The 27,586-nt window shown below is 39.6% G+C and overlaps 1 protein-coding gene across 2 annotated transcripts in view; it reads right to left on the minus strand.

Annotated features, from left to right (window-relative positions):
* Positions 1 to 478: 478 nt before the first annotated feature.
* Positions 479 to 27,586, minus strand: part of LOC139934667 (ankyrin repeat domain-containing protein 27-like) — a 75,721-nt gene continuing 48,613 nt past the window's right edge. For both annotated transcript variants that reach the window (XM_071929009.1, XM_071929010.1), the window contains exons 23-24: positions 21,237 to 21,412; positions 479 to 4,756 (exon numbers count right to left, since the gene is read on the minus strand). In XM_071929009.1, coding sequence (XP_071785110.1) covers positions 3,566 to 4,756; positions 21,237 to 21,412 — 1,367 coding nt within the window. In that variant the 3' untranslated portion in view covers positions 479 to 3,565. The remainder of the gene's footprint in view (positions 4,757 to 21,236; positions 21,413 to 27,586) is intronic.

The raw sequence follows: 27,586 nt of genomic DNA on the forward strand, positions 1-27,586 counted from the left end.
ATAACTGCCAACATTTTATAGCAAAGTCGGAAATAATGGACGTCAGCCAATACCCACGTCTATGGGTATGTGCACAAAGACAATGGGTGAGTAACAAAATATTTCAATGGATTCAGGCATTTGAAAGATCACAGTCACGAAGGACAGTTTCCTTACTAAATTCATCTCATATTTTTCAGTTGAATTTAAAAGATTGTCAGAATTAGGGACCTTCTCTAGTGTTTGTCATTGGGTTTCTCCAAATTAGGGACGATCCCTAAAAAATAAGGACCGTTGAAAGGTATACAAGTTGCCTCAAGATACACAAAACATAAAAAAATACAATCCACAACGGGTTAATTTCATTTGTCAAGAAGTTCAAAGCCCTTCGGGTGAGAGGTATCACCACTGGTTAGTATGAATAGGTTGTTATTATCACAAAAAAACCCACACAGAATGCTCCATCAACGAAACAACATTAATTTCTTATGGACGGCGCCATAATTATTTTAATCTTCATACGTTTATTCCACATGAAAGTTTCATTTCGGGGACATTCCAAATAAATTAAAAGAAAACAATATACTGCACGTCGAATCACTTAATCATAACAAACACTGCTGTCAGTGGAATGAAATAATGTCAAATGATTGATTTACTTATTGACGTCTAGTTATAGTTATTAGATGGGACTTTTAAATTCCCTGATGCAACTCTCACTTCATCTTTTAAATTAAATTTCTGAAAAGAAAAAAAAAACATGCATTTAATTTAGCTGAAATAATCAAAGATGCAGTCGTTAAAAAACAAACCTTTGGAATAAATTAAAATGGATTGAATATGCAAAGTGTTAAATAAACATTTTATATAATATTTCTTATAGATATAAAGCCATGTTTTTCCAATACATTTAAAAAAGAAAAACCTTTAAAAATGTGACTTTTTACTTGAATATTTTGGTTCATCCATTTAGGCTGCAAAGTTTTCGAACGTGAACTTTACAGCGTGTAAACGTAATTCATCGATACAATTTACCTGTTTATTAAACTGTATGCATAATGTATCTCAGGACAATGTGACCTTAACGCTACGTGTAATAATAGTGTTTTAATATTCGCTACAATATGAAGACGAGCACCAAACAGAAAAGGGAAACACAAGAGGAATTCTAAAGACTGGGGTGCTCCACAGGGAATTTTGTTTACATGAATATGGAGGTTGTTAAGTACAGGAAAAAAGGGAAAAAAGAAAGATGTCTCCATAAGGATGTAAACATCATTTTAGAAAGTATTCTCAAAATGAAAACTGTGATGCAACGAAAGATGTACATCTACGATGTATACTCTAAAAACGTCAGGCCTTCAATTAATTTGGTTTTAAAATGGGACGTTAAAGACACTGGACACTATTGGTACTTGTCAAAAGACCAGTCTTCTCACTTTGTGTTTCTCAACATATGCATAAACAGACCTGTGATAATTTGAGCTCATTGGTCGCCGAAGTGCGACAAAAAACACCGTTGTCACACGAAGTTGTGCGCTGTCGGAATGCTTGACTACGTTACTTCAGAGAGAGCCTATTCTCACAATGTTTTATGCCATCAACATCTCTCCATAATACTTGTTACCAAGTAAGGTTTTATGCTAATAACTATTTTGAATAATTACTAATAGGCTTGTGTCCGTTACCACTGTCTTTAACTAGCATTCTGCTTTAGTTTTGCAAATAGTATGAACAAGTGAAACAAGTCGGATGATGTAAGACAAGCATGGTTTTTAACTAATGAGCAACGTACACTCACATAATCTACATTAAGGTAAAATAAGATGTAGGTTTTTTTTTACCAGGAGGAATCCTTAGACATCAAAGGCTTGTAGTAAATATCGTACAAAAAATTATAAAGTCATTTTACGCGCTAACAATAGTCGACGGGTACCTCGTGTTCGATCATATTTATTTCAATGATGACGATTCTCATCAGATATGAGGGGATCATACTACTTTCTTTTTCTCCCGCCCTGGGTTTGAAAACACCAATTTGAAATCGAGCAAAGGCTGCACTACCACAACGATTATTATCAAAAATGTTCAGACAAATTGAAAGACTTTGCTTTAGATGAAAACATAAGGCCATTAGTATGTTTGTTTTTGGTTTCTTTGTACAAATAATTACTTAAGTACGCGGGCGGTTTTTGGCATCTTCTTCTTTCCAAAGTGAATGTGTGTTTATCAGCATTCAACCATAGACTTGTTTTACAATTTAAAACTTCTTTTAAGGCAATGATTGGAACAATAAAAAGCACGGTTGTACTATATTCATAGCAAATATGAAGTGCCCCGCCCCGTTAATGTTTCCCCTTTACCGTGAATTGATTAAAACATCCCCTCATAAGCTTTGCAGACAATCTACAGCAGGGCTGGTTTTGGTCATATATGGCGGTGTTTTCTTCCTAGATAAAACTAGAACATAAAAAGAGTCAGTTAAAAGCATCCTGGTCCTCAGGGGTTGGGGGAGGGAGAACAAAACTGTAGCTCATTCATAAACCTAGAACGAAATTATTTTTATTCCGTGATTTAGTTTTTTTCCTTCTTATCCCTGAGGGGTAAGAGTAAAATGTGCTCCGGTCCCGGAAGGAGATTCGGGTGAAGACCAGGAGCATCTGAAACGGCATCTTTGTTGATACAGTGGGTGTCTGGCCCCTGTTTGCCCCAGGGTATAACTGCTCACAATGTTTCTTGCTCCACGGTCCCTGTGTCCATCATTTCATTCATGCTTGGAAGGGTTATGAATTGTCTTACTGTTTCAAAAGGAAACAGACAAACTGCTATTCTGTCTGTTCATTTTGATTTGGGGATGAAAACAATCAAATTACTAGAGAGGGATTTGAACCAACGACCTCCGGATTAACGTGCCGACCTCCGGATTTACGTGCCGGCGCTCTGCCAACTGAGCTATCCAGCCCTATGTTGGCGGTCCCCTATTTTGTCAGTATCTTTGTTCAGGGGTGCCAGTCAAAAGCAATAAAACTGTTAACTGCCAGGGATCACAACCAATTTATGATACAACCTGGGAAGCGGCAGCCAGGGGTTCACCTTAAGGGGATGCAACTTTTCATCTCAGATTAAAAAAAAATACAAAAAAGTAAACTGGCTAAGTACATTTGAAATGATTTTAGTTGAACAAAGAAAAGTTTACTTGAGTGGGGTTTGAACCAACAACCTCCTGATAAACATGCCAGCACTCTACCTACTGAGCTTTATTAGTTGATGTATATTTATTTTGTTAGAAGATAGCTACCTGTTTGTTCCATTCAAACATCAGTTGTATTCTTGTTGTACATTGAAGAGAGTTGTAACATCAATTCCATATTTTAAGTATTTTTCAACACATGCAAATAGAAGTCATTGACAAAATTTGTCTTGTTTGAGTGCATTAAACACCCTTGTAAAGCTTATTCATAATTATTTGCTATAACCTATTATTCGTATGTTGCATACCTATTTGGCAATGCATGTGTTAACTCCTTTTTAAAATAAGCAAATTTCTTAGATATGTACAGGTATAATTTATTTTGATATTATTATTTCAAGTAATCTTTTCATTCTTCATCACGATCTCCATACAATCGACATCGGAGTCTGACAAGGGTCTGTTCATCAGAGTCTCTACTTCTTTTACTCCAGACCCCTCAACTGAGTTTGCCTGAAGTGCCTCCATGTAGCCCTTCCGTTCCTCAGCCCTGTGTCTTGACGACTCCGCGAAGGCATTCATACCAAGGGTTAGTGAGGTCATTTCATCTATGCTGATGTCAGATCCAACACGATGATGACCTTTCACGGAACGCGGGGGTACATCTAGAAGAGTCTGACCAAAATCCTCACTTCGAACGCCCTTCATTTCCTTAGGGGACAGGATAACTTGGGGAGAGGAAGTATCGTCAACGCTCTGTGCTGTAGTTACAGGCGTCTTAGGGAGCCCATCTGCTGCCACCACTGTCACATTGTTTACACACTGCGTAGCGTCTTCTTTAAGTTGCAACTCCTTCAGAGCAGCTGGCGCCACAGCTTGTGCATTATCGTCTTCAACCATGGTGTTTGCACTATCATTGCACCTGACCCAATCATCCCTGGACTGTTTGTTGCTAGTTGTCCCACTGGAGTCATCTGGGGCCTCGGGCTCGACTAGCGACACAATGGGCCGGCGTTTCTGAAAACTGTTTTTCTCCGGCAGATTGGTGGAGTCTTCGTCACTGTGCTTGCAGTAGACGCTGACACCATCTGAATGAGATGCTCTCACATCTTGGCTGTGAAGATTGTCTACTTTATTATGGACATTTTCCCCTGTTGCAAATTTCTCATGGGGGTTGGTGTCTAAGCTACATCGAAGTGCATCATTTACTGCTATTTTATTTCCAATATCCATTGCACTTTGATCACCTTCCTTGGATTTCACCAGCTCCGAGGAGTCTTTTATGGTTGAAATTTGAAAGGGAGGTTTTCTTGTTGAGCCATCCTTGACTGATTCTATTTGAGCATCTTTTGCCCCCTTGCTTGTCCAATTATGCCTTACATTCTCAGTAGGGCTGACATTTTGGCAGCTGCTATGACGACCTTCTAGGCCGTGGCCACCTCGGTTACCAATCATCCAGCCTTCAATGCCCTGCCGGGGTGGCTCAGCTTCATCAACAGAGGGCGCTCTTATTAACAGCAATGGCTGGCTCTTGTCCATCGTGTCTGTACGCCTCAATCTGCCTCGGTCAAAATGCTGGATGGAATACTGCAGAGAAAAGACCAGAGTAAATAAAAAACACATGAGAGGAACTCGTTGTAATTAGTGGCATTTAAAATGACTGGAGTGAGTTTTAAAATACCACTAAGCGATTATTTGTTTATGCCAGCTTGACATGAAAGCTGAAACGCCAATGCTTTTTTAGGGATATATTACACATCGTTGAGATCACTTTCTTTGTCTAGTGACATGCCACCTGCCAAGGGAAAGCTAATTTTAACCTAAGAATGCTTTGGCCCCCACCTGGTTGGGATGTCAGGAGATACTGGCTACCTGGGTTCTTTTCCCCTTCGGCCATGTCGGCAACAAAACAAGACATTATTAACACCTTAAAGGCATTGGACACTATTAGTAATTACTCAAAATAATTATTAGTATAAAACCTTACTTAGTAACAAGTAATGAGGAGAGGTTGATAGTATAAAACATTGTGATAAACGGCTCCCTCTGAAGTGGAGAAATTTTTTGAGAAAGAAGTAATTTTCCACGAATTTGATTTCCAGACCTCAAGTTTAGAGTTTGAGGGCTTGAAATCATGCATCTGAAAGCACACAACTTCGTGTGACAAGGGTTGTTTTTCTTTCATAGTTATCTCGCAACTTTGGCGACCAACTGAGCTCAAATTTTCACAGGTTTGATATTTTATGCATATAGTGAGATGAGAAGACTGGTCTTAGACAATTACCAATAGTGTCCACTGTTTTTAAAGGGAATGTATACGATTAGTAACCACTCTTACAATTAAAGGCGGAAGGCTACATCAGCCTTAGAATAAACCATTTTGAGAAACATTTGTTAGACAAAAACACACTTAAAGCAAATGTTACAAAAGAAAGATTTAAACAAATGAGTCTTTAAAAGTGCCTTGAATATCTGAAAGGAGTTAGCAAGGCGGGTATAAAGAGGTAAGTCGTTCCATAACGAAGGTGCAATGTACAATGTAGTGAAATGCTCTTTGACCATAGAATTTAGTGGAAAGGGTAGTTTGAGTCAGTAGGGATTGCCCAGCAGAGCGAAGAGGACGAACAGGAATGTATTTATTTATAAGGTCAAATTTATAGACAGAGATAGGCCATGAAGAGCTTTGAAATTATAAGGTTTAATGTATACGTAGTAATTATACGTAAATAATAAGAAATTCTTCATATAATAGCTTTACAATAGTGCCCTGGTCATAGGACATATAACATCCCTTTGTTGTTTCTCAGCTCCCTTGGGAGTATACAGCCCGTGCGAGTTTGCTACAGCTGCACGAGTGACGACTGTTCGATCTTGACAACGCAAGCCACACTTGAACTTATATTGTAAACAATGGTATTTTCAGTCCACTTTAACGGTCTTTTTCAAAAGTGTTAATTATGTAATTATGTGTAATAATGAAATGATGGTAAAAGCTTCCCTTGAAATTTTACTTGGTTAGTGTCATAGTTTTTGAGAAATTAGTAACACAATTTAACACAAACAACAATTCTTATCTCGGTGAGATGACAATTACATGTATTTAGCATGCATATTTGTACAACAGACATGACAGATAACGAGTAATGTGGAGAGGTTGATAGTTTAAACCTTGTGGATAACTAGTAATGTGGAGAGGTTGATAGTATAAACCTTGTGTGAAACAGCTCCCTCGGAAGTGACACGTAGTTTTTGAGATAGAAGTAATTTTCCACGAATTTGATTTTGAGACCTCAGATTTAGAATTTGAGGTCTCAAAATCAAGCATCTGAAAGCACACAACTTCATGTGACCATGGTGCGACAAGGTGTTTTTTTTTTGTTCATTCCTACATGTACATGTATCTAGCAACTTCGACGACCGATTGAGCTCAACCCAACTCTCTTCTCGAAACAAAACAAAATGTGATAAGATCCACTTAATGTTTATGGCAGGCGTGCATTTTATTTACCCTACTAAAAACTAATTGGCAAGGTTCGAACCCTACTCTCTAGTTAAAAAATACACACAAAACTCTCCACAATGTGAATGACCAGGTGACAATCCTACCTCATGTACCCTCCACCACCAACACTTATTACCTCAGCGGGTCAAGCATAGCCTGATGCCAGTTAAGGTTTTTCTGAATGTCAAATTCCCCAACTCTCGGACAAGTCTACGGCAAACAGTCATTCAGCATGAAACTTTGCAGCAAGTGCACCGCTACATGTTTGACCAGGTGCGGTTGCTCACATGAAGGTAGGGGAATGCACACATTGTGCTTCATGTCAAGTTTAAAGACCACATTGTGAGTGGGTGTCGGAGAATAACACTCCAAGCTGTTACCATCCATGGATGACAGTTTAAATGTGAAGCTAATGGCTGTAAAACTTAAAGGAAATCTGCAAAATTGAGGGAAGACATTCAAATCAGGGTACATGTAAAAGCCAAAATGCTCAGAACAAGAGCGCACAAAGATAGTGTTTTATTCAGTTTTGATAGTCTTTGACAATTACCAAGGTGTCCAGTGCCTTTAAATACAAATTATACATTGTAGGCCTATGGTTTTGATAATTTTTCATCCAGAACTTTTTAATCTGAGAAATGATTAATGCATAAACATTGGTACATGTATTTCCAATCTTACCAATGTTATGCACACCCTTTAACTTGTTAAGAAAGTTTTAAACTACGGCACTAATTTTTGACAATAAACAAATGCGAGCGTCAAATAACAAATACATTTCCGTATACATACAGTCAGTTATCATAACCGACTATGTCTAGTCATAAAAAAAATAACCATTTGGTTCGCTGAGACAGATACTCATTTAATAGAGAGAGGAATCATTTTGAATTATATTTCTTTAAATTGTTTATAATGACATCAAGGACTGACTTGGCCTGGGGGAGAGGGGGGGGGGGAATAACCCTTGAGTCACGGCCGGTACGATACTATTTTCCAACCCAGTCATTAATTTCCACTTAGGTTAATGAATTGTGTTTCCACTGTCAACAACTGCCAGAGCAATGACCGGCTAGTCCGACCAGTAGAGCCGATTAAAAATAGAAGAAGAAAATAGTAAACCACTGGGGGATAAAAAGGAAAAAAATAATAACTCCGGGTACTGCCCCTCAAGCGTCGTCGGAGCAATTCACTTCCCTCCCTTTGGTCGGCGAGTCGATCGTGCGTACAAATTCCGACGATATCTATGTTGTCGCCACACAGCTGAAATGTTTTCCGTCCCTGTCCACTTTTATCACCAACTGCGTGTTTGATGATGTTGTTTTAAGCAAGGTTCAACGGACTTTCCATGGCTCATTAAGCACGCACAATGCCGCTGCACGGTTACTTAAAAAGTAATTGTACACTCGGCTCAGCACAACAGAGGTATTAAGTGTGTGTTTGTAATCAATGAGTCCCACCATTACATCACGCCCTTCTTCTCAGATTTCATTCTTTTCATACATAAAGTGTGGTCTATTTCATGAGGCGTTCAATGAAACTGTTGGGGGGGGGGAGAAGGGGCAGAGGTTGCAAGACCAGAGGGAAAGACAAAAGCAAAACTAAGAAGTGAATTTTGTGTTTGATCTATATGTTTTTAGTTTGTCTCGTTCCATTTTAGGATTTGATATTTTTGCAATTGTAGTCTTGACAAATTCCCAGCAGAATCGTTTTAGCATATACACCAGTTTATGCAGGCTTTGAGTCTAATCTCAAGGCAATTTTTTTTCCCCCCCAGCTAAGAGCACTTCTATTGGAAAATCTTAAAGTCACTGGGAAACTTTTGAAGGGGCACCAAGGCTAAGACCATTGTAGGACATTAAGACATTGGAGGCTAGGGGCCCTACATGTTGGGCCTGTGTGCAATTCCAGACCTGGTCATGTAATAACCATGGCATTTTGGATGGAAGGAAGTTGCTGCTCAACAAGATGGTGTTATGATTCGTTGCTAATGAACTTGCTCAGCATACCAACTTAGTGTAGTTGTAGCTGTATTTGTGTCTTCCCACAGCAGCAGGGGATCAACTCCCACATGTGGGAGGGGGAGGGAGGGAGGGGCCATAATCACTTCAAAGTGTTGACAAAATGGGACTTCTACCTTTTTGTTCAAATACATGTTTAGTTAGCTTGGTGGAATGTGTGTCGGGAGGGGGGGGGGGGAGGGGGAGGATAGCTAAAGTTTCAAAGCTGAGGGCAGTGGCCAACTGAACCCTTGTCAGCTTCCCCTTGCCACTAACGTTAACAACATCATATTGTTACAGTATCTTTACAAACATGTGTCACTGCAAAGTTCTTTAAATGATGCACAAAATGCAAGGAAAATTGTGTTTTTCTTTCGCAAGGCAAATCTGTGAGCCAAACAGCTTTTCACAGAGTGTGAAACCGGATCCACTTTTTAAGAAAACTTATTTGCCGAGCGAACGAGGCGATTGAACCAATCCCAGGCAATGTGTATAAACTGTAACTGCAGCTATGTCAACAGATTTTGTTTCCATTTTCACAATTGTAGCACCTTTGATAGGGTCATGCATGCATGTATTTCTTCCAACAACAACAACCAAAAAGTATGGTTCAGACTCTTTTGTCTGAGAGAAGTCATTGCCTCCTGCCATTTAGGAAATCTAACTTTATAGCAATGTTGTCTACTTTGAGTGGAGATGTGACATTAAAGGAAAGAGGCAAACATCATGAATGAAATTGCCGACAGCACTCCTTAATCTGGGTACTTTGTATCTCTTGAATAAACAGATGAAACCTTAACTGCAGACACCAACATGACCAAAAAGAACAAAACTAAAACACACACTACTGTATTTAAAGCCAAGTGTGCTGGCTGGGACAAATTGAGTGCCTGGAATTTTAAGGTTAGTGAAATCAAAGGAGTAAAGAAGCTGACACGGAGTTGTGGCCAACTTGCTATTTTTTTTTTTAACATAAATTTTGAAGGTGACTATAACAAATGGTGACTATAACAAATGGTGAATCCTTCCTTGTCCAGAATTTAATTTGATTTTGGATAATCAAATCATTGTGGGTCTGTGAATACTATGTACTGGTATGCATTTATAATACATCATGCAAGTGATTTTATTTCGTCATTGGTTTTGGGAAAGAGTCAATTCAATTTCCATCATCTAGTTGTCATAAAAACATGTCCACATTGCAACCAGTGGAACTTCATCAGCCTACATCAGCCTACAGTACAATGTCCCAATTTAGTCTCTTTAGCACAACCAGCAACCAGAGGTTTTACAGGAAATTTCGTATGGCAAGAAATTCAGAAGCAGCAGAAGATCAACAAGAAACCTAACATCAGAAGCAAACAAATCTGAACAAAATCACACAGCCTACAGTTATTATGTACACGCGAGGTTAACAAACTTACTTCGATTTTTGTGGGTGTTGATATGCAAGGAGCGTTTTATCAAGGATTTATTTAACACTTCTCAGCCAGAATATCCAGGGAGTTAGGGTTTAGGGTCAGTACCGGACAGATCTGGGTGACTGAACCTTAATAAATCTGTATTCTTACACCTACGTACAATCAAAGTGCTGTCACCATCACTGCATTATTGCTCATCCAGGAAGTTTATTGCTCGCCTTAAAGCCATTGGACATTTTCGGAACAGAAAACAAAAGTTCACAGATTGATAAATAACTTATAGGGTTTTACAGAAGGTAAAGGTGAAAGACTTCTCTTGTAATATTATTCCATGAAACGCTTTACTTTTTGAGAAAACATTAAAACAATATCAATTCTCGATATCTAACAAATTTACACTTGTCATGACACAGCAAAACGTGCGAAAACAAGGGTGGGTTTTCCCTGTTATTTTCTCCCGATTCCTATGACCAATTCAGCCTAAATTTTTACAGATTAATTGTTATTTCATATATAAGTTGTGATACACGAAATGTGGGCCTTGGACAAAACTGTTTACCGAAAGTGTTCAATGGCTTTAAAATAAAATTCACAAGCCTTTTTTTTTCTTGATTCCTTTTTTTGATTTAGAATCCGATTTGAGGCAAATTTAGCATGACGGGATCGCACCTCCAGCAAAGACAGGAGAAACTCTTCTTCTTTTCAACACCCAAAGACAAACAGACAGCGCCAGATAGAGTGAGGGAGATAGAAAACGAGAGAGCGATGTTTCCAATTATGAGACTGACCAAATTTGACACACAGAGAAGCCTAATAGAGAAGAACTTATAGCCTCTGTGGATGCAAGCCTCCCCAAAATTCATACATTCCTAATGTCAGCAAGTATTAAAACCTTATCAAAGGCCCGTCCAAAAAAAAAAAGAAAAAAAGAACCCTTTTGAAATCTTGTTGAATACAACAAGGCAGTAAGAGAAAATCGCCCTGGGTCTTTTTGTGAAGGGGGGGGGGGGGGAGGGGAATGGATGTATTTTTATGGAATGTGAAAATAACCGAAAGACTAGGGGGGGGGGGGGTGCATGAGCGAGACGAAAATAGATAATTCGCTGAATAGGATTTGCTGGCAAATTGTGCCTCCGAGGCTTTTACACAGCCTGTCGATGCACAATTTATTGCAAATTTTCCGCAAGTTTAAAGGCAGTCTTAACTAATTATATCAGCATTGCTTCGGGCGGGCAGGGTACAAAAAGAAGTCAATTTAAGGTGTGTGTGTGTGTTGTAGGGGGGGGGGGGATTGTAAGAGGGAGAGAGTGAAATCCTGGTTAGTTTTTTTGTTGCTTTGTGAGGAAAGTTATTAATACACTGTGCAGTCAAGCCGGGCAATGGAATTATATGCTTAAAGGTAGTGATCGGTAAAGATAAAAAAACATTACATTACGACCAATATTATTGATCATTTCGGTTTTACCCAATACACCAACGTGTGACAAGCACTGTATACTCAGTATGGAATCCAACTTAAAAATATGTAGAAGAGAAATTCAAAGGCAACATGTACTTTGGCAAAATTTGAAACCCAGAGCCTGGTATTCATCAGCAGATACCTTAACTGCTAGACCAGTGAACATACATCATGTACATGTACATACCCGATGACGTGTACAAAGTGACTGATCTTGAATAAGCTACAGTACTTTTCAACTCGAACTCCCTTGGCCTTTTTGCTAACGTGTGACCTCAATCTTGAAATGTCGCCCTCTCTTTTCTTTCTTTCATTATTTCATTTTCTTGTAACTATGATGACCAATTGCGGCAACATTTTCACAGGTTTGCTATTTTATGCTTATTTTGGATAGTAAACCAAGTGACAGACAGAATAGTCTTTTCAGTCAAGTCCTTGATTGTCTTTCATACAGTGTTTGCGCAGTCATTTATTTCAAAGTTTTCATTCACTTTTAACTCACATAATTTCAACAAATTTCAATGGGGAACAGAATCTATTATACTACAATGTCATGCTTTAAAGGCAGTGGACACTATTAGTAATTACTCAAAATAATTATTAGCATAAAACCTTACATGTACTTGGTAACAAGTAATGGGGAGAGAGGTTGATAGTATAAAACATTGTGAGAAATGGCTACCTCTGAAGTGGGGTAGTTTTCGAGAAAGCAGTAATTTTCCGCGAGTTTGATTTTGAGACCTCAGAATTACGAATTAGATTTTGAGGTCACGAAGCAAATGAAAGCACACAACTTCATGTGACAAGGGTAAGTTTTTTTTCATTATTATTTCGCAACTTTGACCGTCAATTGAGCTCAATTTTTCACAGGTTTGAAAGTAATTGCACAATATATGTTGAGATACACCAAGTGAGACGATTGGTCTTTGACAATTACCATAGTGCCAGTGGCTTTAACCTAATGCTGTTAAGTAGAACAATAAATGATCTAAGTATTGGGTCCAAATTGGCAAAATAAATCAGACGAGTAAACGGACTATAGAAAAACCCTCAGGAAACAATTCCTGCTCATTAAGTATCCCGACCCCCCCAACAAGTATCAATCATCATGTACGTACACGAAGCTCTATTTTGTTGAACAATTGCAAATACGTGTAATAAAACATTATTTTTAAACTATAAGCATAGGACTTGACCACAACATTCTTGTTACTTGGGTTTTAAAAACATCAAATGGTTTACTTTGTCAATGGAACATCCATGCTTTGCCAAACAAGTGTGCGCATTGTGCAAACAATCATGCGCATTGTGCAGACAATCGTTCCCATCATGCATTCACTATATTCAAGAATTTGTACAAGCTTATCAGCCCATCCCAGCGGTCTTGGATGAAATCAAGGGGGCCAAGCGAAATCTGCTTAAAGACACTGGACACTATTGGTAATTGTCAAAGACCAGTCCTCTCACTTGGTGTACCTCAACAAATATGCATACAAATAACAAACCTATGCAAATTTGAGCTGAATCGGTCCTCCAAGTTGCGAGATAATAATAAAAGAAAAAAACACCCTTCACACACGAAGTTGTGTGCTTTTTGATGCTTGATTTTGAGACCGCAAACTCTAAACTTGAGGTCTCAAAATCAAATTCGTGGAAAACTCTCGAAAACTACGTTACTTCAGAGGGAGCTGTTTCTCAGAAATGTTTTATACTATCGACCTCTCCCCATTACTTGTTACCAAGTAAGGTTTTATTCTTATAATTATTTTGAATAATTACCAATAGTGTCCACTGTCTTTAACAAGACCTTTCCCTGAACCATTTAGCATTTTTGGCACAGCAACACTTTCTTTGGCTTGGTCTGGGGGCATCAAATTGTGAGTGTTTACTTGATACCAATCAAGTCACTGTGACAGACATTTAAAATCTCTGAATACAGCTGCAGCATTTACAATTTAGACAACACAAAAGTTTCAATTGTTAGGGGAACCTTTGGCAATTTAAATTTATCACAGACTTTTTATCACAAGACTTTTTCTTTTTGTTATAAATATTGTATTGCTCAAAGAATTGCCTCGAGAAATGGAAGCAGGATTTCACCAAGTGGTTGTATACATTCTGAGTGTATTGACCTCTTCAATCAATTTCATTATTTCAATTTTGGGGTGAACAAAGAATTTAGCATAATCCCTGACATTGCAGCAATTGTATGACTTTTGCCTTGCGCCAGTTTTTGGCACCATTGTCATCAAGTTTCCCTTGAAACCAGTAACTTGAGAGCAAGACAGCAACTGACGTGACACACCAAGTCCAATGCAATAATCTAAACCATGCAATTCACCAACCATTATGAGCTCCTTGCCCTACGACAATAAGCATTTTCAATTGGTACACTCACTGTTCCTATCTCTTGGGGTTGTGTTTAATAATGAAGTGTGACTTTGATTTTGAAAAAAAAGGTGAAATATTCAATAAAAGAACTGTCCATCAAAAGTGAAGCAGCACAAAGGAAACAGACTTATCCATCACATTTTATTAAGCTATTATGTTGCAAAAGCTCTTTGAGGTCCTGGGCTAAAATTTTATTATTTGAAGGGGTAAAAAAACTGGTGTATGGTGACACGCAGCTTGTAATGAATGCTGGAGTGAATGCTTAAAATTTGAAATGCTGAAGTTAAAAGCAATGGTTTAAGGCAAGTTTTCATTAACTGCAGAAAGAGACATCATTTACTCAAACACAATTGCATTTTGCACAGGGGTGCCAGGGCTTTACTGATCACGGTCAGGTCCCAACATTGCTCAATCAGTTTTCTACTCAGCAAAACTAATGGGAAACCATTCACAAATGGCACATGTGGCATGGTAATTTAGCTGGTTACCTAATTCTGGAGAGCAAAATGTTTTTGCGCTTGAGCATGTCATGGCAAAATGGCTAAGTGCACTAGACTCAAGCTCTGGTGTTTCATGTGATGTACATGTGCAATGTACATGTACATGTTGTACATGATAAGTACATGTATGAAGTTTTGAATCATGGCTTGAGAAAAGTGAGTCAAAGGAGGTTACAACATGTATGACTGCGTGAATGGCCCAATCTTAGCACATGTAGATACATGTACCTACATGTTGTGTAAGTCTCACATTTGGCTCGTGCAAAAATGAAACTTGCAAGCGGCAGTTTAAAACTTAAGCACGGAAGTTCTCAACATACACGTTAAAAGTGCTCAATATGGATACACATTCAACGCAGAGTCATGGCGAGCTGAGACTTAACTGTTAGATTTGTTGTCAACTTATAAAGGTTTTTTGATATTTTTAATAAAAGAGTAGTGATTCCGTGTTAAATGGCCTTGCAGCGATTTACAGAGAACAGACGAAGGCGGTGACTGCACGAGTGCACCCCATTACAATCTGAGAATGAGACAGGCAAGAACACAAGTCTTGATGAATGATGAGGAGGGTCTTGGCAGTGCAATAAAGAACCGCAGGATCGGTCCATTCTCGCATGGCACGACCATGCCAGTTTCAAACGGCCAGTCGATACATCAGGGCCTTTATTCACTTAATCGAGGACAAAAAAAGAAGAAGAATTAAATCATCATTACAATTTGACCTACATGGGGATTTAAAACTAATGTACGCAGCGCTTTTCTTTAAACGCACACTTAAGATCCGCATTTGGCGTCCCATTTAAACTACATGTAGGCTAATAAAGTTTAGATTGATTTCTTTAGACATTTCCTCCCCTGGGTCTGTCTTCAAAACCATGGACAATTTTCCTAAAATTTAATTAAAAACATCAAAACCGAGAGGAACATAATACTTCATATACATGTACTTGAGTCGTGCATTTAAAAGAGACAATACATAACAGATGAGGTTTATGGACTTGTATACTCTTTTTCCTCCCTTGTGTGTATTAAGGACACTTCTGTAAAGGAACACAGTGCTTTGGATCGGACGAGTTGGTCTAACAAAAGCGTTTGAAACCGCTTGTTATAAAATGCATATGGTTGGAACGATGTTTTAAAAGTAGAATACAATGATCCACACAAATTTGCCTTGAATTTGCACGGTTTCCTTTTACCTAGTCGACTAACACGGTCGGCCATTTATGGGAGTAAAATTTTTGACTCCCATAAATGGCTGACCGTGTTAGTTCGCCAAAGCAAAAGGAAAACCACCCAATTTCGAGGCAAATTTGTGTGGATCATTGTATTCTACTTTTTAAACATCTTTCCAACCATATTCATTTTATAACAAACGGTTACAAACGCTTTTCAAAGATCAACTCGACCGGTCCAACATTGTCCAAGGCAACCGTTTTCCGACGTGTTCCTTAGATACGCCTCTAGCAATTTAGAAGACCAGAAAGATTTTTTTGGGGGGAAATTAAGATTGGAAGTTTCAAAACCTTCTTCATATACAAATCTGTGATTACCTGTGATTTATACTCCAAAGGAGTTGAGAAAGTTTTGGAAATGCTTTTGAAGGCAAAGGCTGCTAAATGCACTTCAATTTTGTTTACACTTACATTATAAGATGATACAAAAGCTTAAAGGTTGCCTTGGATCGGTCGAGTTGGTCTTCAAAAAGCGTTTGAAACCGTTTGTTGTAAAATGCATATAATGGTTAGAAAGACGTTTTAAAAGTAGAAAACAATGATCCACACACATTTGCCTTGAAATTGCATGGTTTTCCTTTTACTTTGCGAACTGACACTGTCGGCCATTTATGGGAGTCAAATAAATGGCCCACCGTGTTTGTCGACTAGGTTAAAGGAAAACCACGCAATTTCTAGTGATACTCGTGTGGATCATTTTATAACAAAGGTTACAAACGCTTTTCAAAGACCAACTCGACCGATCCAAGGCAACCGTCGTGTTCAGTTCAGGCCCGATAGATGGAGTAGCCCGGCACTTTGAAACTTCGCATAAATGGCTGCTGGTATATAAATGTCCAGTTGTCTTTGTTGCGATATCACAGCCAGCAGCATAAAGATTTTGTTTCCCATTGTGCCAGCAACTTTGTGAGCCGCTGTAAAACTACATTCCGTAGCCTTAGATCTTAAGGATCTTTCACAGGATCCTCACAAAGAGTGTTCTGTAGTACATTGTAGGTATACACACCCTCACAAATACAAACAGCCCAACTACATGTATAACCTAGAGGATGCAAGTGTCCACTGTCTAAAGGCCCGGTCCACTGCAGCGATAACGAGAACGATATACTGACGCCAAGATAACGCATTCTATTGGTTGAATGAGCGTGTGTGTATTCTGCGTGGAGCAATTCAACCAATAGAATGCATTCTCTTTGCGTCTTGATCGTTATCAGAATCGTTATCGCTGCAGTGTGACTCGGCCTTTAGGCGCCACACCTCAATCCGCATTAAGCTGAGAAACAGGCTTCTAGAAATACATGTGTAGGAATGACTCTTTGATCTGGTAAATCCTTGAAGTTGGGCTACATCTTGTAGCCTATGGACCTCGAGCTACATGAAGGTCTTTAAGAGGAACCATGCCACTGTGTAAGAGTGTTAAAGAGTGTTGCTTTCTGTAGTGCATCTACCCCCACAATCTCACCTGAATGTCTCTTTTGTGTTGATCACTGTTCTCAGGCTACATCCTGTAACCTTAGATCTTAAGGGTCTTCACAAGATCCATGTTGTTCCCAAGAGGCCATAGCAGATCTGCTCTTAAAGTTGTGGCAAGCGTCACCTACTAAAGACATTTCTGCAGCGCCTTTTGAATTTTCACCTTTTGAATTGTGCAAAATGCTACAACCGCCACAGGGATAACCCTTTATCTCTGCCGAAATCAACAAACTTTTTTGGACCAAGTCCTTGTACCTTAATGTCTCTTCCGAAGCTATCCTTACATCACCCAAAGCAGCTTTTGCCACTAAGATGACACATCTTATACACCTTTCCTAGACTACATTATCCGGCATCTATGTTCTATAACTTGATCAGTCTGAATGTTGAAACCCAAGATGATCTTGACCTGGTGTCTCTCTCATTTTTTTCTTTAGTTTCTTTAGTGATTATTCTAAAGTAGCTACAATTGAAATCTGCTTTAAACTCAAAGTGTACAGAATGCATCTTAGTCATGTTAGTTAAATTACAAAGTGTCAGCTTGTTTCCACCCAAAGTACATAAATAATATAATAAATAAAAAGGATGAATGTAAATCTCTACCCCCACTCCATCCAAACAGTAATGTTTTCAGTTGATTTGTGACCGAGCTCTCAGTAAAACTTAAACATTTTGGAAGGGAAATGTGTTTGGAGAGGAACTGCATGCACGTTAAACAAACATGAGTTGAATAACATGTAAAAGTGTTTCATTCCAATAAAGAATGGAAAATAGCCAGAGTAAGTGAGTGAGAGAAACATCGCTGGAGAGGGCTATTGATTTTTTACTGATAATGTCTTGCACGGGCACACATTAGTCACGTTATGAGGCAAAGTTCTGCCTCTAGGGGAACCATAGGTTCGATGTCCCCAAACTCTAGCATGGGGGTGACGAGTGGAAGGGGAGGGGGGATCCACTATGAACTCTCTTATCTACAGCACGTGCAGCAACTGGACTAACCACGAGGTGGCGGGGTCTGCCGAGTGCAGCGCGCCCGATCTTTCAGGTTGTACTTGATTAAAATCTGACGGCGTGGCGGTCAGTCGGGGGGGGTTCGTCACCGCATTGCAACTAATCAAAGGGCGGGCCCTGGGTCACAACCATGCGTTAGCTCCCACTCTTCGGCTTATTATGGAACATTGCCATCTGTCTAATTGAATGAATGCTTTTCAGCGAGAATATCTCACAATTGGATTGTGCAGAGGACTGGGACTTGGGCTTGGGTGGGGGCTATGGGGGACGTGCACTCGGCCGTCGGCCTTGATTGGTCAAACAGATTTGTTTGTCAACAAACTCTGACTGACATTTCAGGTGCGTTGTTTTGTTTTTACTGATGATGCATGGGAGGCAACAGATACATTGTGTTGCTTGTACTAAGCGTAAACATTACTCATTTGTTTGATTACACATCCTACAGCACATTAAGCGCAAATAATAAGATGGATTCAAAATAAGGAGAAACGCTCAGTTTTAGCTTCAAAGGAAAACCTTTAAGGGGGAAAATCCCTGCAATCAGGTGGGGACTAAAAACCCAATCCATATACAACATGTGTACGAGGCTTCGGTCTGAGGTGGGATTCGAACCGAGTCCACAGAGGTGAATTAGGCAGGAAAAGACACCACCGGGCCAACTTATCCCTACCCCCACATGTAGAGGTACATGTACTTAATTATTATTGTAAGATTTATGATCCCTCATAAAGACCAAAATAATATAGGAGATGCAAACATTGTTATTCGTACCCACTAGTAATTTAAACTGGCCTCTTGTCTGGAACACATTCCACGGTCTAATGGTTAAGTAATCTCCTTTCAGAAGAATTCAGGGCCAGAACAGGAGACGTTATCATTGTAAATCAACATTTGCCCTTACTGTCGTAAGGATAACTCTGTGGTAATCACTTTCTATATTTTGAGCTGTGAATACGCACACAGAGGCCTTGCACCTTAGGTGCACTCTGGTCTATAATGCCTACTTGATTGAAAAACCACACTATTGCTCTTCCTTGAAAGCAAGATTGCCCATCCAAAAGGAAGTCTTCTTTGCTTGAAAGCTTTTAAGGGTCAAATTTTATCGGCGAGAACTTGCCCCACTTTCTTATATTCTTTGCATCTATCGGAAACTAGGCCTATTAGGGCATTTCTCTGAAGCAAACAATTTGGGACCGAGGTCATACTGTACATAGAATAGAGTTTAATTACTTTGGACACATTGACACCGATATGAAAATCGTCCTCGTCTATAAAATTGATTGCAGAGGTTGAATAACATTTTACAATAAAGTTTGTTTGTTACTTATTTAGTAGGCACTAAAGCAAATCTACAATTTGAAAACAACTTCTGGTACATACATGTATACTACATGTGTATGCAGCAGTGATACTGTATCATTGAATAGCTTGCCCAGAACCATGTTTAAAGGATATTACATGTATTATATAGTAACAATTTCTGCCTTTTGACAAATTCCAATTTGGGTGACCGCTCCTGATCAAACAGCACTAACAAGTCTGTGTACCAGAATTGATTCAAATTTATTTATCCAATTGCTTATTAAGAAATCCTCACTTGGTCAAAGAGGGGACTTTTCCAAACTTGGGATATGGCTGCTCTGGTTTGGGCTCCAGCTTCAGCTTGGGTTCCGTCATTGATTCTGGAGCAGTGTGAAACAGACCCCAGAGTCTGGAGCCCAGACCCCAGCTTTGAACCCTAAGCTCAAGCCTGGAGCCCTTAGCCCAGAGTCCTAACACATGCCTAAGCGCAGAGCCAGGAGCCCAACACCCATGAACTGAGACCCCAGCCTGGACCCCTGAGCTCAACCCTGGAGCCCTTAGCCCTGACACATGCCTAAGTGCAGAGCCAGGAGCCCAAGATCCATGAACCGAGAGCCCGGAACCCAGAGCCAGCAGCCTGTAGCAAGGAGCTCAGAACCCAGAGTTACAGAAACATGGAGCAAGGGCTAGCCCAGACCCCAGGTTTAGAAAAAGTCCTCAGGACACTCATTCCTAAAGGTGTACTTGTATAAATTACTCATCCACTAAAACCTTCGGGGTCATTTCTGGTCATCATTACAAAAACTGCTTCATTGATCCATGTCAGGTCACTTTGATAATAATCACTTTTGACAATATCATTACTATGCCAGAAGGTATTTATGTAAGTGGGTCATACACTGCACATGACTCAACTCAATACTTTTATTAAGCACACGATGCCACCTCCTGCGCTTAGCACAGACACTGAGTAATGACATACTTAATACATCAAAGACAAATTAAATCAGTCTTCCTGCCCATGTCTTGGCGCTTGTGGAACTGGGTTACAAAGGTTTCTCTTACTTCGATTACAGTCTTGTAAGTTGTAAGTGAATTCTAGCCAGTTAACATTTTGAACCATAAGCCCTGGGGTCTTGCAGATTTACATGTACCCCCAAATCCATGGGTGTCATGGCTGAGTGGTTTAGAACATCAAAATAGAGCATAAAATTCAAGTTCTGGTGGTTTAGTCATCAGGAAGTAGGTTCGAATCCCAATCATGACACTTGTGTCCATGAGCAAGACACTTCACTATAAAATAGTTGTTTGTATCCACTCAGGGGTATAAATGGGCACCTGCCCGGGTAGGGCTTAATTGTGATGGAATAAGCCCTCCGAGAGCCACTGGACTCTACTCCTCAGGGAGCTGAGAAAGATTATAAGAATTTTATTGGCCCAATGACCAGAGGACTGGCTTGTTATAGTAAAAAGCGCTACAAATATATAAGAACTACTGCAGTTATGATGTGACCTAAATATGTTTACATTCAAACCGCCCTCTGTTGACAAATACTGTACTCGTCATGTTTTGCCGGGCAAAAAGACGCGTAGTCATGGTAAGATTGTGTGTACTTTCTAGCTGGCTGCCAAAACACAAAGGTTTTGAGCGGCGGAATGCATGCGAATCATGTTACATGGATTTCAAGTGACGTCAGAGGTCACTTCGTCTATACACATGTACATAAAATACAAAAAAATCAAGACAGATGTCATTCAACCAATTGCTTTCCTTACCTGATGTTTTAGCTGGTCCAATAAGGGCTCGCTCTTGTCCTGCGTTACAGAGCGACGCAACCGCCTGGACTTGTCAAAGTCCCTGACTGACTTGTTCAGCACCTGGAGCTGTTGCATCTCCACACTGCCCGAGGAGAAGAAGAGATCCTTCAAGCTGACATGCCTCGGTGATGTACCTGTCAGAGAAACCCAAACAGAACAGAGCAAACAGGTCAAGGGGGTGGATAAGTGACCAAAGCTCTGAGCATATATGGAAATATTGCAGGATTCTCTGAAAAACAGGACTCGTAGGGATCCCACTTCTTGTAGAGATCACGCTGCCCACTCAAGAAGGGGAAGGAATATTGACAGCTTGAAGCACCGTATCACTTTCCACTTTGCAAAAATTATTCTTATAGGAAAATCATTGTACAATGTATATTAGGGGGCATTATGGGTGTAAATTGAGCTTGTTGAGTTTTGCATACTTACTGTACACCATACACAAACGCTGAAGTGGACTTTTTAATTTAGGTAGTACTGCTAACATTTGTATCTTGTAATCAGAGAGATGTACATGTACAGTTTTTGCAAACATTAATCATGTTAATTTGGCTTATGTACATTGTACATGTAGCATCAAAGGTTACACAATTTAAATGCAATTTTACCCATGGCATCTCTCCAAAAGGAAAAAAAATGCACAACAAGATGGGTGCGCTTTTGACGGTCTTCCAAATCTTTGATGCTCAAAACTCAATTGCAACAATTTAAATAAACCTACAGTGCATAAGTTGCGAGAGAATAATGGAAGAAAGTTGTGAGCTTTCAGATGTCATGAATTTGAGACTACAGCTGAGGTCTCGAGTTCAACTCAAATTACTTCTTTCTCAAAAACTACACTACCTCAGAGGGGAACCGTTTCTCGCGACACAATGTTTTATCATTCCAACAGCTCTCCATTGCTCATTACCAAGTATGTTCTTATGTTAACAATTATTTTGAATAATTAACAATAGTGTCCAGTGCCTTTAAAGAAAGCTTAGTTTACTTTCCCCACTAGAGGGCAGCATGCAAGAGCAGCAGTATAAGGCTGTGTATGAATAAAAGGTAGGCTCATGGATTGGTAATGTACTCCAAAAAGTAATGACCATAAAAACTTAGTTGGTAAAGAAGCACTGCAGTTACTGATAGTTTCTAGTTTAAGAAAGAAATTACTTCATAGTAACATGGGTTGGACAATTTTGCAACCAGAGACATTTAAATCTGAGATTTATACATGTCTTTTCTCTGTCTGGGGGTAGGTGTCAGTTTGCGAATGCTACAGCGGTTGGTACTTGCTGTCATCTCACTAAACCAAATGTAACATTGTTGTCCCTGTAACAAATGCTGTATAACAGTTGTTTCCTTTTTTTTTTCTTAGGGTACATCAGCTGAAGCTTTCATGCGTGTCTTTTATTGTCCGTTAATTTTGCCTACGTATAAATCAGATTTACATTGACCAAAAGCTGTGGCCAGAAATAAGCTGTTATCATTCAGGCCACTGGCAAAAGCCAGGTAATGCTAAAGTCACTTGATTAAGTCAGAAAACTATTCGACACTAAATTTACAGAGAGGATAGAATTTGGGGGGGGGGGGGAAATAAACTTTTGGAAATTTGCCCCGTTTGCCTTCTCTCAGATGGATCTTTTTTTAGAGTTAACCTTTACAGAATTTAATTTACCCTTATAAATTGTGAACCACCGAATCAGTAGAATGGCAGGATATGGGATTTTGAATGTGCCTGTTTGGGGCTGCAGGGTCATTTCGGGGAATCGTTCAGACACAAATAAATCAACCAATACTTGGCCTATGTCGACAGGGCATCATGACACACAGTAGGTGCGCCGATCCAACAAAAGCCAACAAAATTACACAGTTTATCACACATACAGTACATGTACATGTAGACTGTAAACCGACCGTCATTCCAGCGTGCAAGGCACTTTTAATTGTAACTATGACTACTCTATTGCGCAATTTTTTGCCATCATCTTCATGCGGTCAATGCCTATAAATCGCGCAATCGGCCCAACCTCAGCTTTGTGTTTAAGGTATAACAAGTAACATCTGGAGGTCCTTCAGCAAATAACATTTCTATGGGGAAATTAACACTATTGGTATTTCCTACCGAGTGAGTTTTTCCATTACTTGACATTCAAATATAACTTCTCAAAGATAACAAATAAAGCATATTGTAGAAATATTAACTGCTACGTATGAGGGTCACAGTTAAAATTATAGGCCCAAGCTGATGTCAAAACCATGACTTAATGCATAAAGGGAAGCTGAGGGCATAGTCATGGTTTTGACATCACTGAGGGCCTATAATTTTAACTGTGCCTTGATTGTTAAGCAGTCAATATTTGTCTTATTTACCAAAGAATATAGATTCTTCTAGACACTATGGTAAAAGGTTGCTTGCAAAAAACATCATAGTACATGTACATGTACATGTAATTCACGTCATGACAAACTCTACAGGTGTATTAATTTTGGTTTTTACCCATACACCGATGTGTGTTAGCACTGTATACTCGGTACTTTCCCGAGTCCTGTGAAAAAATATCACAGGCATGTTACTCGGGTGGGATTCGAACCCACGACCCTTGCAATTCTAGAGCAGTGTCTTACCAACTAGACTACCGAGGTTGCCCGGCAGCTAGAGGCAGTTCGAATCCTATGTTTTGGCAGCGGGTACCGCAACGATATAATAGATGTTAAATTTGCATCGGGGATAAAGAATATTAATTTTGGTTTTTACCCATACACCGATGTGTGTTAGCACTGTATACTCAGTACTTTCCCGAGTCCTGTGAAAAAATATCACAGGCATGTTACTCGGGTGGGATTCGAACCCACGACCCTTGCAATTCTAGAATATAGATTCTTCTAGACACTATGGTAAAAGGTTGCTTGCAAAAAACATCATAGTACATGTACATGTACATGTAATTCACGTCGTGACAAACTCTACAGGTGTAAATTGGAAGCATACAAATACAATATTTTTAGTGGATTAATGTGCCCCGGGCACAGTTAACTATGGCGTAATCTTGTTAGAAAAAAGGGGCCCAGCTATTTTAATGACTCCTTTATTAACCAATCATATTGGAGGAATCTATGGGGTATAAAACATTTATAAAGAAAACGACTCAAAAGATTCATGGAGTTGAAGAAAACCACACAATTCTGCAAAGGACTCCTGAACAAAAAGCTGTAAGGTACGATCAAAGTAACTCAGGACAATTCACCTCAGATGCAGTGATGGGGGGGGGGGGGGGGGGGAACAAACTACATGTATTACTATTTACAAAATACTCTAGCACTGTGTTCATTCCTTCCTGGATCTTTACAGCCAACAACATTTCCTGTTTAATTCGCATTGCGCGGATTAGCACACAGACAGTCAAGAGAAAAACGGCAACCACATGCAGTCGCCGGCACAGAGAAGTACCACTTCACAGGTCAACACTCCCGGCAGAGCTAAAGGTACATGTAGTCATGATTGCGCACATTGTTCCTGCATCACGGAGCTTACAACTCCCCCCTTTAGATCCCTACCCGACACTGTGATCAATGCAATCCCCTCCAGGCTTGTTGACAGGGTCCCGCGGGCAGCCAACCAAATGCCTCAAAACCCACTCAAAAAAAAAAAAAATATTAAGCAATAACAGTCTAAACACTGATAAATCGATGGGTCCCTGCCTGCCACTTTTCATCATCACTAGTCATGGCGACCGTTAATGTGCAATTAATACTACGATAACCTATAGTATCTCATATGGGCAGAATCCAAATAATGAAAGAGAAAGATAAACAGTTGTAAGCGCTAATGGCACACAGAGTAAGAGGAGTGGTAGGGTTGACCGAGGGCAACATTTCCAAGCCTGGGGGCCTGTCTCAATTCTTGGCTTGGGCTACGGCTTAGGCTCCACACCTAGTGGACGCAGCTCGACCTTTTTAGAGCAGCGCGTATACCAAGAACATCAGCACGTACAGCCCGAGCCAGAGCCTAAGCTGAGGTTTGAGAAAGGCCCCAAGTGTATGTATCAGGAGTTTGGGGAAGAGTGACAACGGGTTGACACTGCACTTGAAATGCTGGTTATGACATTTGCCAAACACCTGACCTTTTTAGTGTGGTTCGGAAGGGGAAATAAGGGATTAGCATCCATGGATAAACAAGTAAATACAGAGAATCAAGAGGTGGAATGGATGAATAATGAATGAATGAGATCAAGTTAAAAAACTGCTGCATGAAGTCATCTACATGTAGCAATGATTCTGCAAAATGCAAGTCCTATTTTTGTAAAGTCAATCTTTTATAATTCAGCTTTTCATGTAATATAAATAATACGTCATTCCTTGTAGCAACACAGCTAGAAACCTTGGTGTCATCTTTGACAGGCACATGAACTTCACAACCAAGGTCAAAAACTCCTCCTGCATCGCCATGTACCACTTGAAGAACATAAACCACATCCGCTCATTGCTCTCTAACAAAGCAGCAGAGCAACTCATTCACGCACTTGTAACGTCTCGGCTCGACTACTGCAACTCACTCTTATATGGACTTCCAGCTTCCACCTTGCATCACCTTCAGAGAATCCAGAACATTGCAGCTCGTATCCTAACACGCTCAAAAAAGTTTGAGCATATCACCCCGGTTCTTAAAGCATTACACTGGCTCCCTGTTGAGCAACGCATTATCTTCAAACTCCTTTGCACAACATACCGTTGTATGACAGAGACTTCATCCCCGTTGTACTTGCAGAGGCTTCTCCTGCCGTATAAGGCCGTTCACCAGCTAAGGTCCAACTTGCTTGCCGTTCCACCTTCCAGGTTGAAAACCTATGGGGATAGAAGTTTCTCGGTTGCAGCCCCCCGCCTGTGGAACGACTTGCCTCTCACCCTAAGATCACAACCTGACATTTCTTCATTCAAATCCAATCTCAAAACTTACCTCTTCAGTCAAGCCTACCATTAATTTTTCCCTTGGTCATATTTTAGCGCAGTGAATAGTTTTCTAGATACCAGCGCTTTATAAGATTTATTATTTATTATTATATATATATTTGTAAATACTTTTGTGGCTTTTTTTGTTTGTCTGTTTTATGGAAGATAATATTTTTATGTAAGTTTTTTAAATTTGTTGTATAACAGGCCGAAATGAATGTCCCATCATGTATAATAAAGTGAATTGAATTGAATTAAGGCCCAATTCTACAAAGACATATATATGTTCATGTAAATTCATCTTATAAGCAGAGTTGTCTACAGTGTACAGGTGTATATCACTATAGTGATTTATATTGCTACATCACACTTTGCTTAGAAACTACGTACATTATGAATACACAACAGCGCCCTAACTTTTCAAACACAAGTAGTTTTATTTGTTTAAAGTCAAACTGCACAATTGATCAATCGACTTGTCAAAACAGACTTTGAGAAAACTGCCCACAGGCTGGCAGTTAAAGGAAACTATGGATTTAATGTATTATAAAAAAAACGTAGTGTTTTGAAAAACAGCCCTTTATATGTGTAGTTGCAAAACATCATTGAAAACTTGGCGAGTGTTAAAAGTGACAGAGCATACTGATGATTGTTCAATTGATGGAACAAACAGATGGGCAGTGTGACTGACCTGCTTCCCAGGTGTTTCATCTCATGCGAATCTAAGACTTAAGAGGCGTATCCTAAGGGGCGGGGGGGGGGGGGGGGGACAAAACAGTTGCAGTTTGTGATTTGCAAATATTCAAGGTACACTTATAGCTGGCGACGACTCCGCTACTGGGCAGACATTCAAGTTTGAGTGTTTATTGTGTTTTTTTTATGGGGAGGGAAAGGTAGGAGATGTTAGTAAGATAGATTGATGTAAACTTGTCCTTAAAAAGGAAAGGTATGTTTTGGAATCACTTTTACAACTAATGGAAATTCAAAATTACTTGGTTATAGTACAACAGCTTTTGATAGTAGAGAGCCTTTGCAGAATCATTTCACTTTGAAGTAATGTGGTTATAAATGGCCTGTTTCCATCTTGGTGAAAATGTCACAGGAAAATCCGTCATTCGCTTTTTACGCTGAGAATACTCAGTGGTGTGTCCTGATTTATAACTGCTCTCAGATGTGACTTAACACAATTAATTTGAATTTAATAGTCTATTGCTTTTTGTCGGTTTCACACGGGAACTTGTAATTGCAGCCAACAAACTTAATAAACCAGGAATCTGTAATTAATGTTGATGAACTCCATGTATTACTAACTCTGGCGTGACTATCAAATAGAGAGTCATGAAGTGGGAGGTTATATTCAAAGTAGGTCAACACAG

Source organism: Asterias amurensis, chromosome 3 (genome assembly GCF_032118995.1).
Source record: "Asterias amurensis chromosome 3, ASM3211899v1".
In the NCBI taxonomy this organism is placed as follows: domain Eukaryota; kingdom Metazoa; phylum Echinodermata; class Asteroidea; order Forcipulatida; family Asteriidae; genus Asterias; species Asterias amurensis.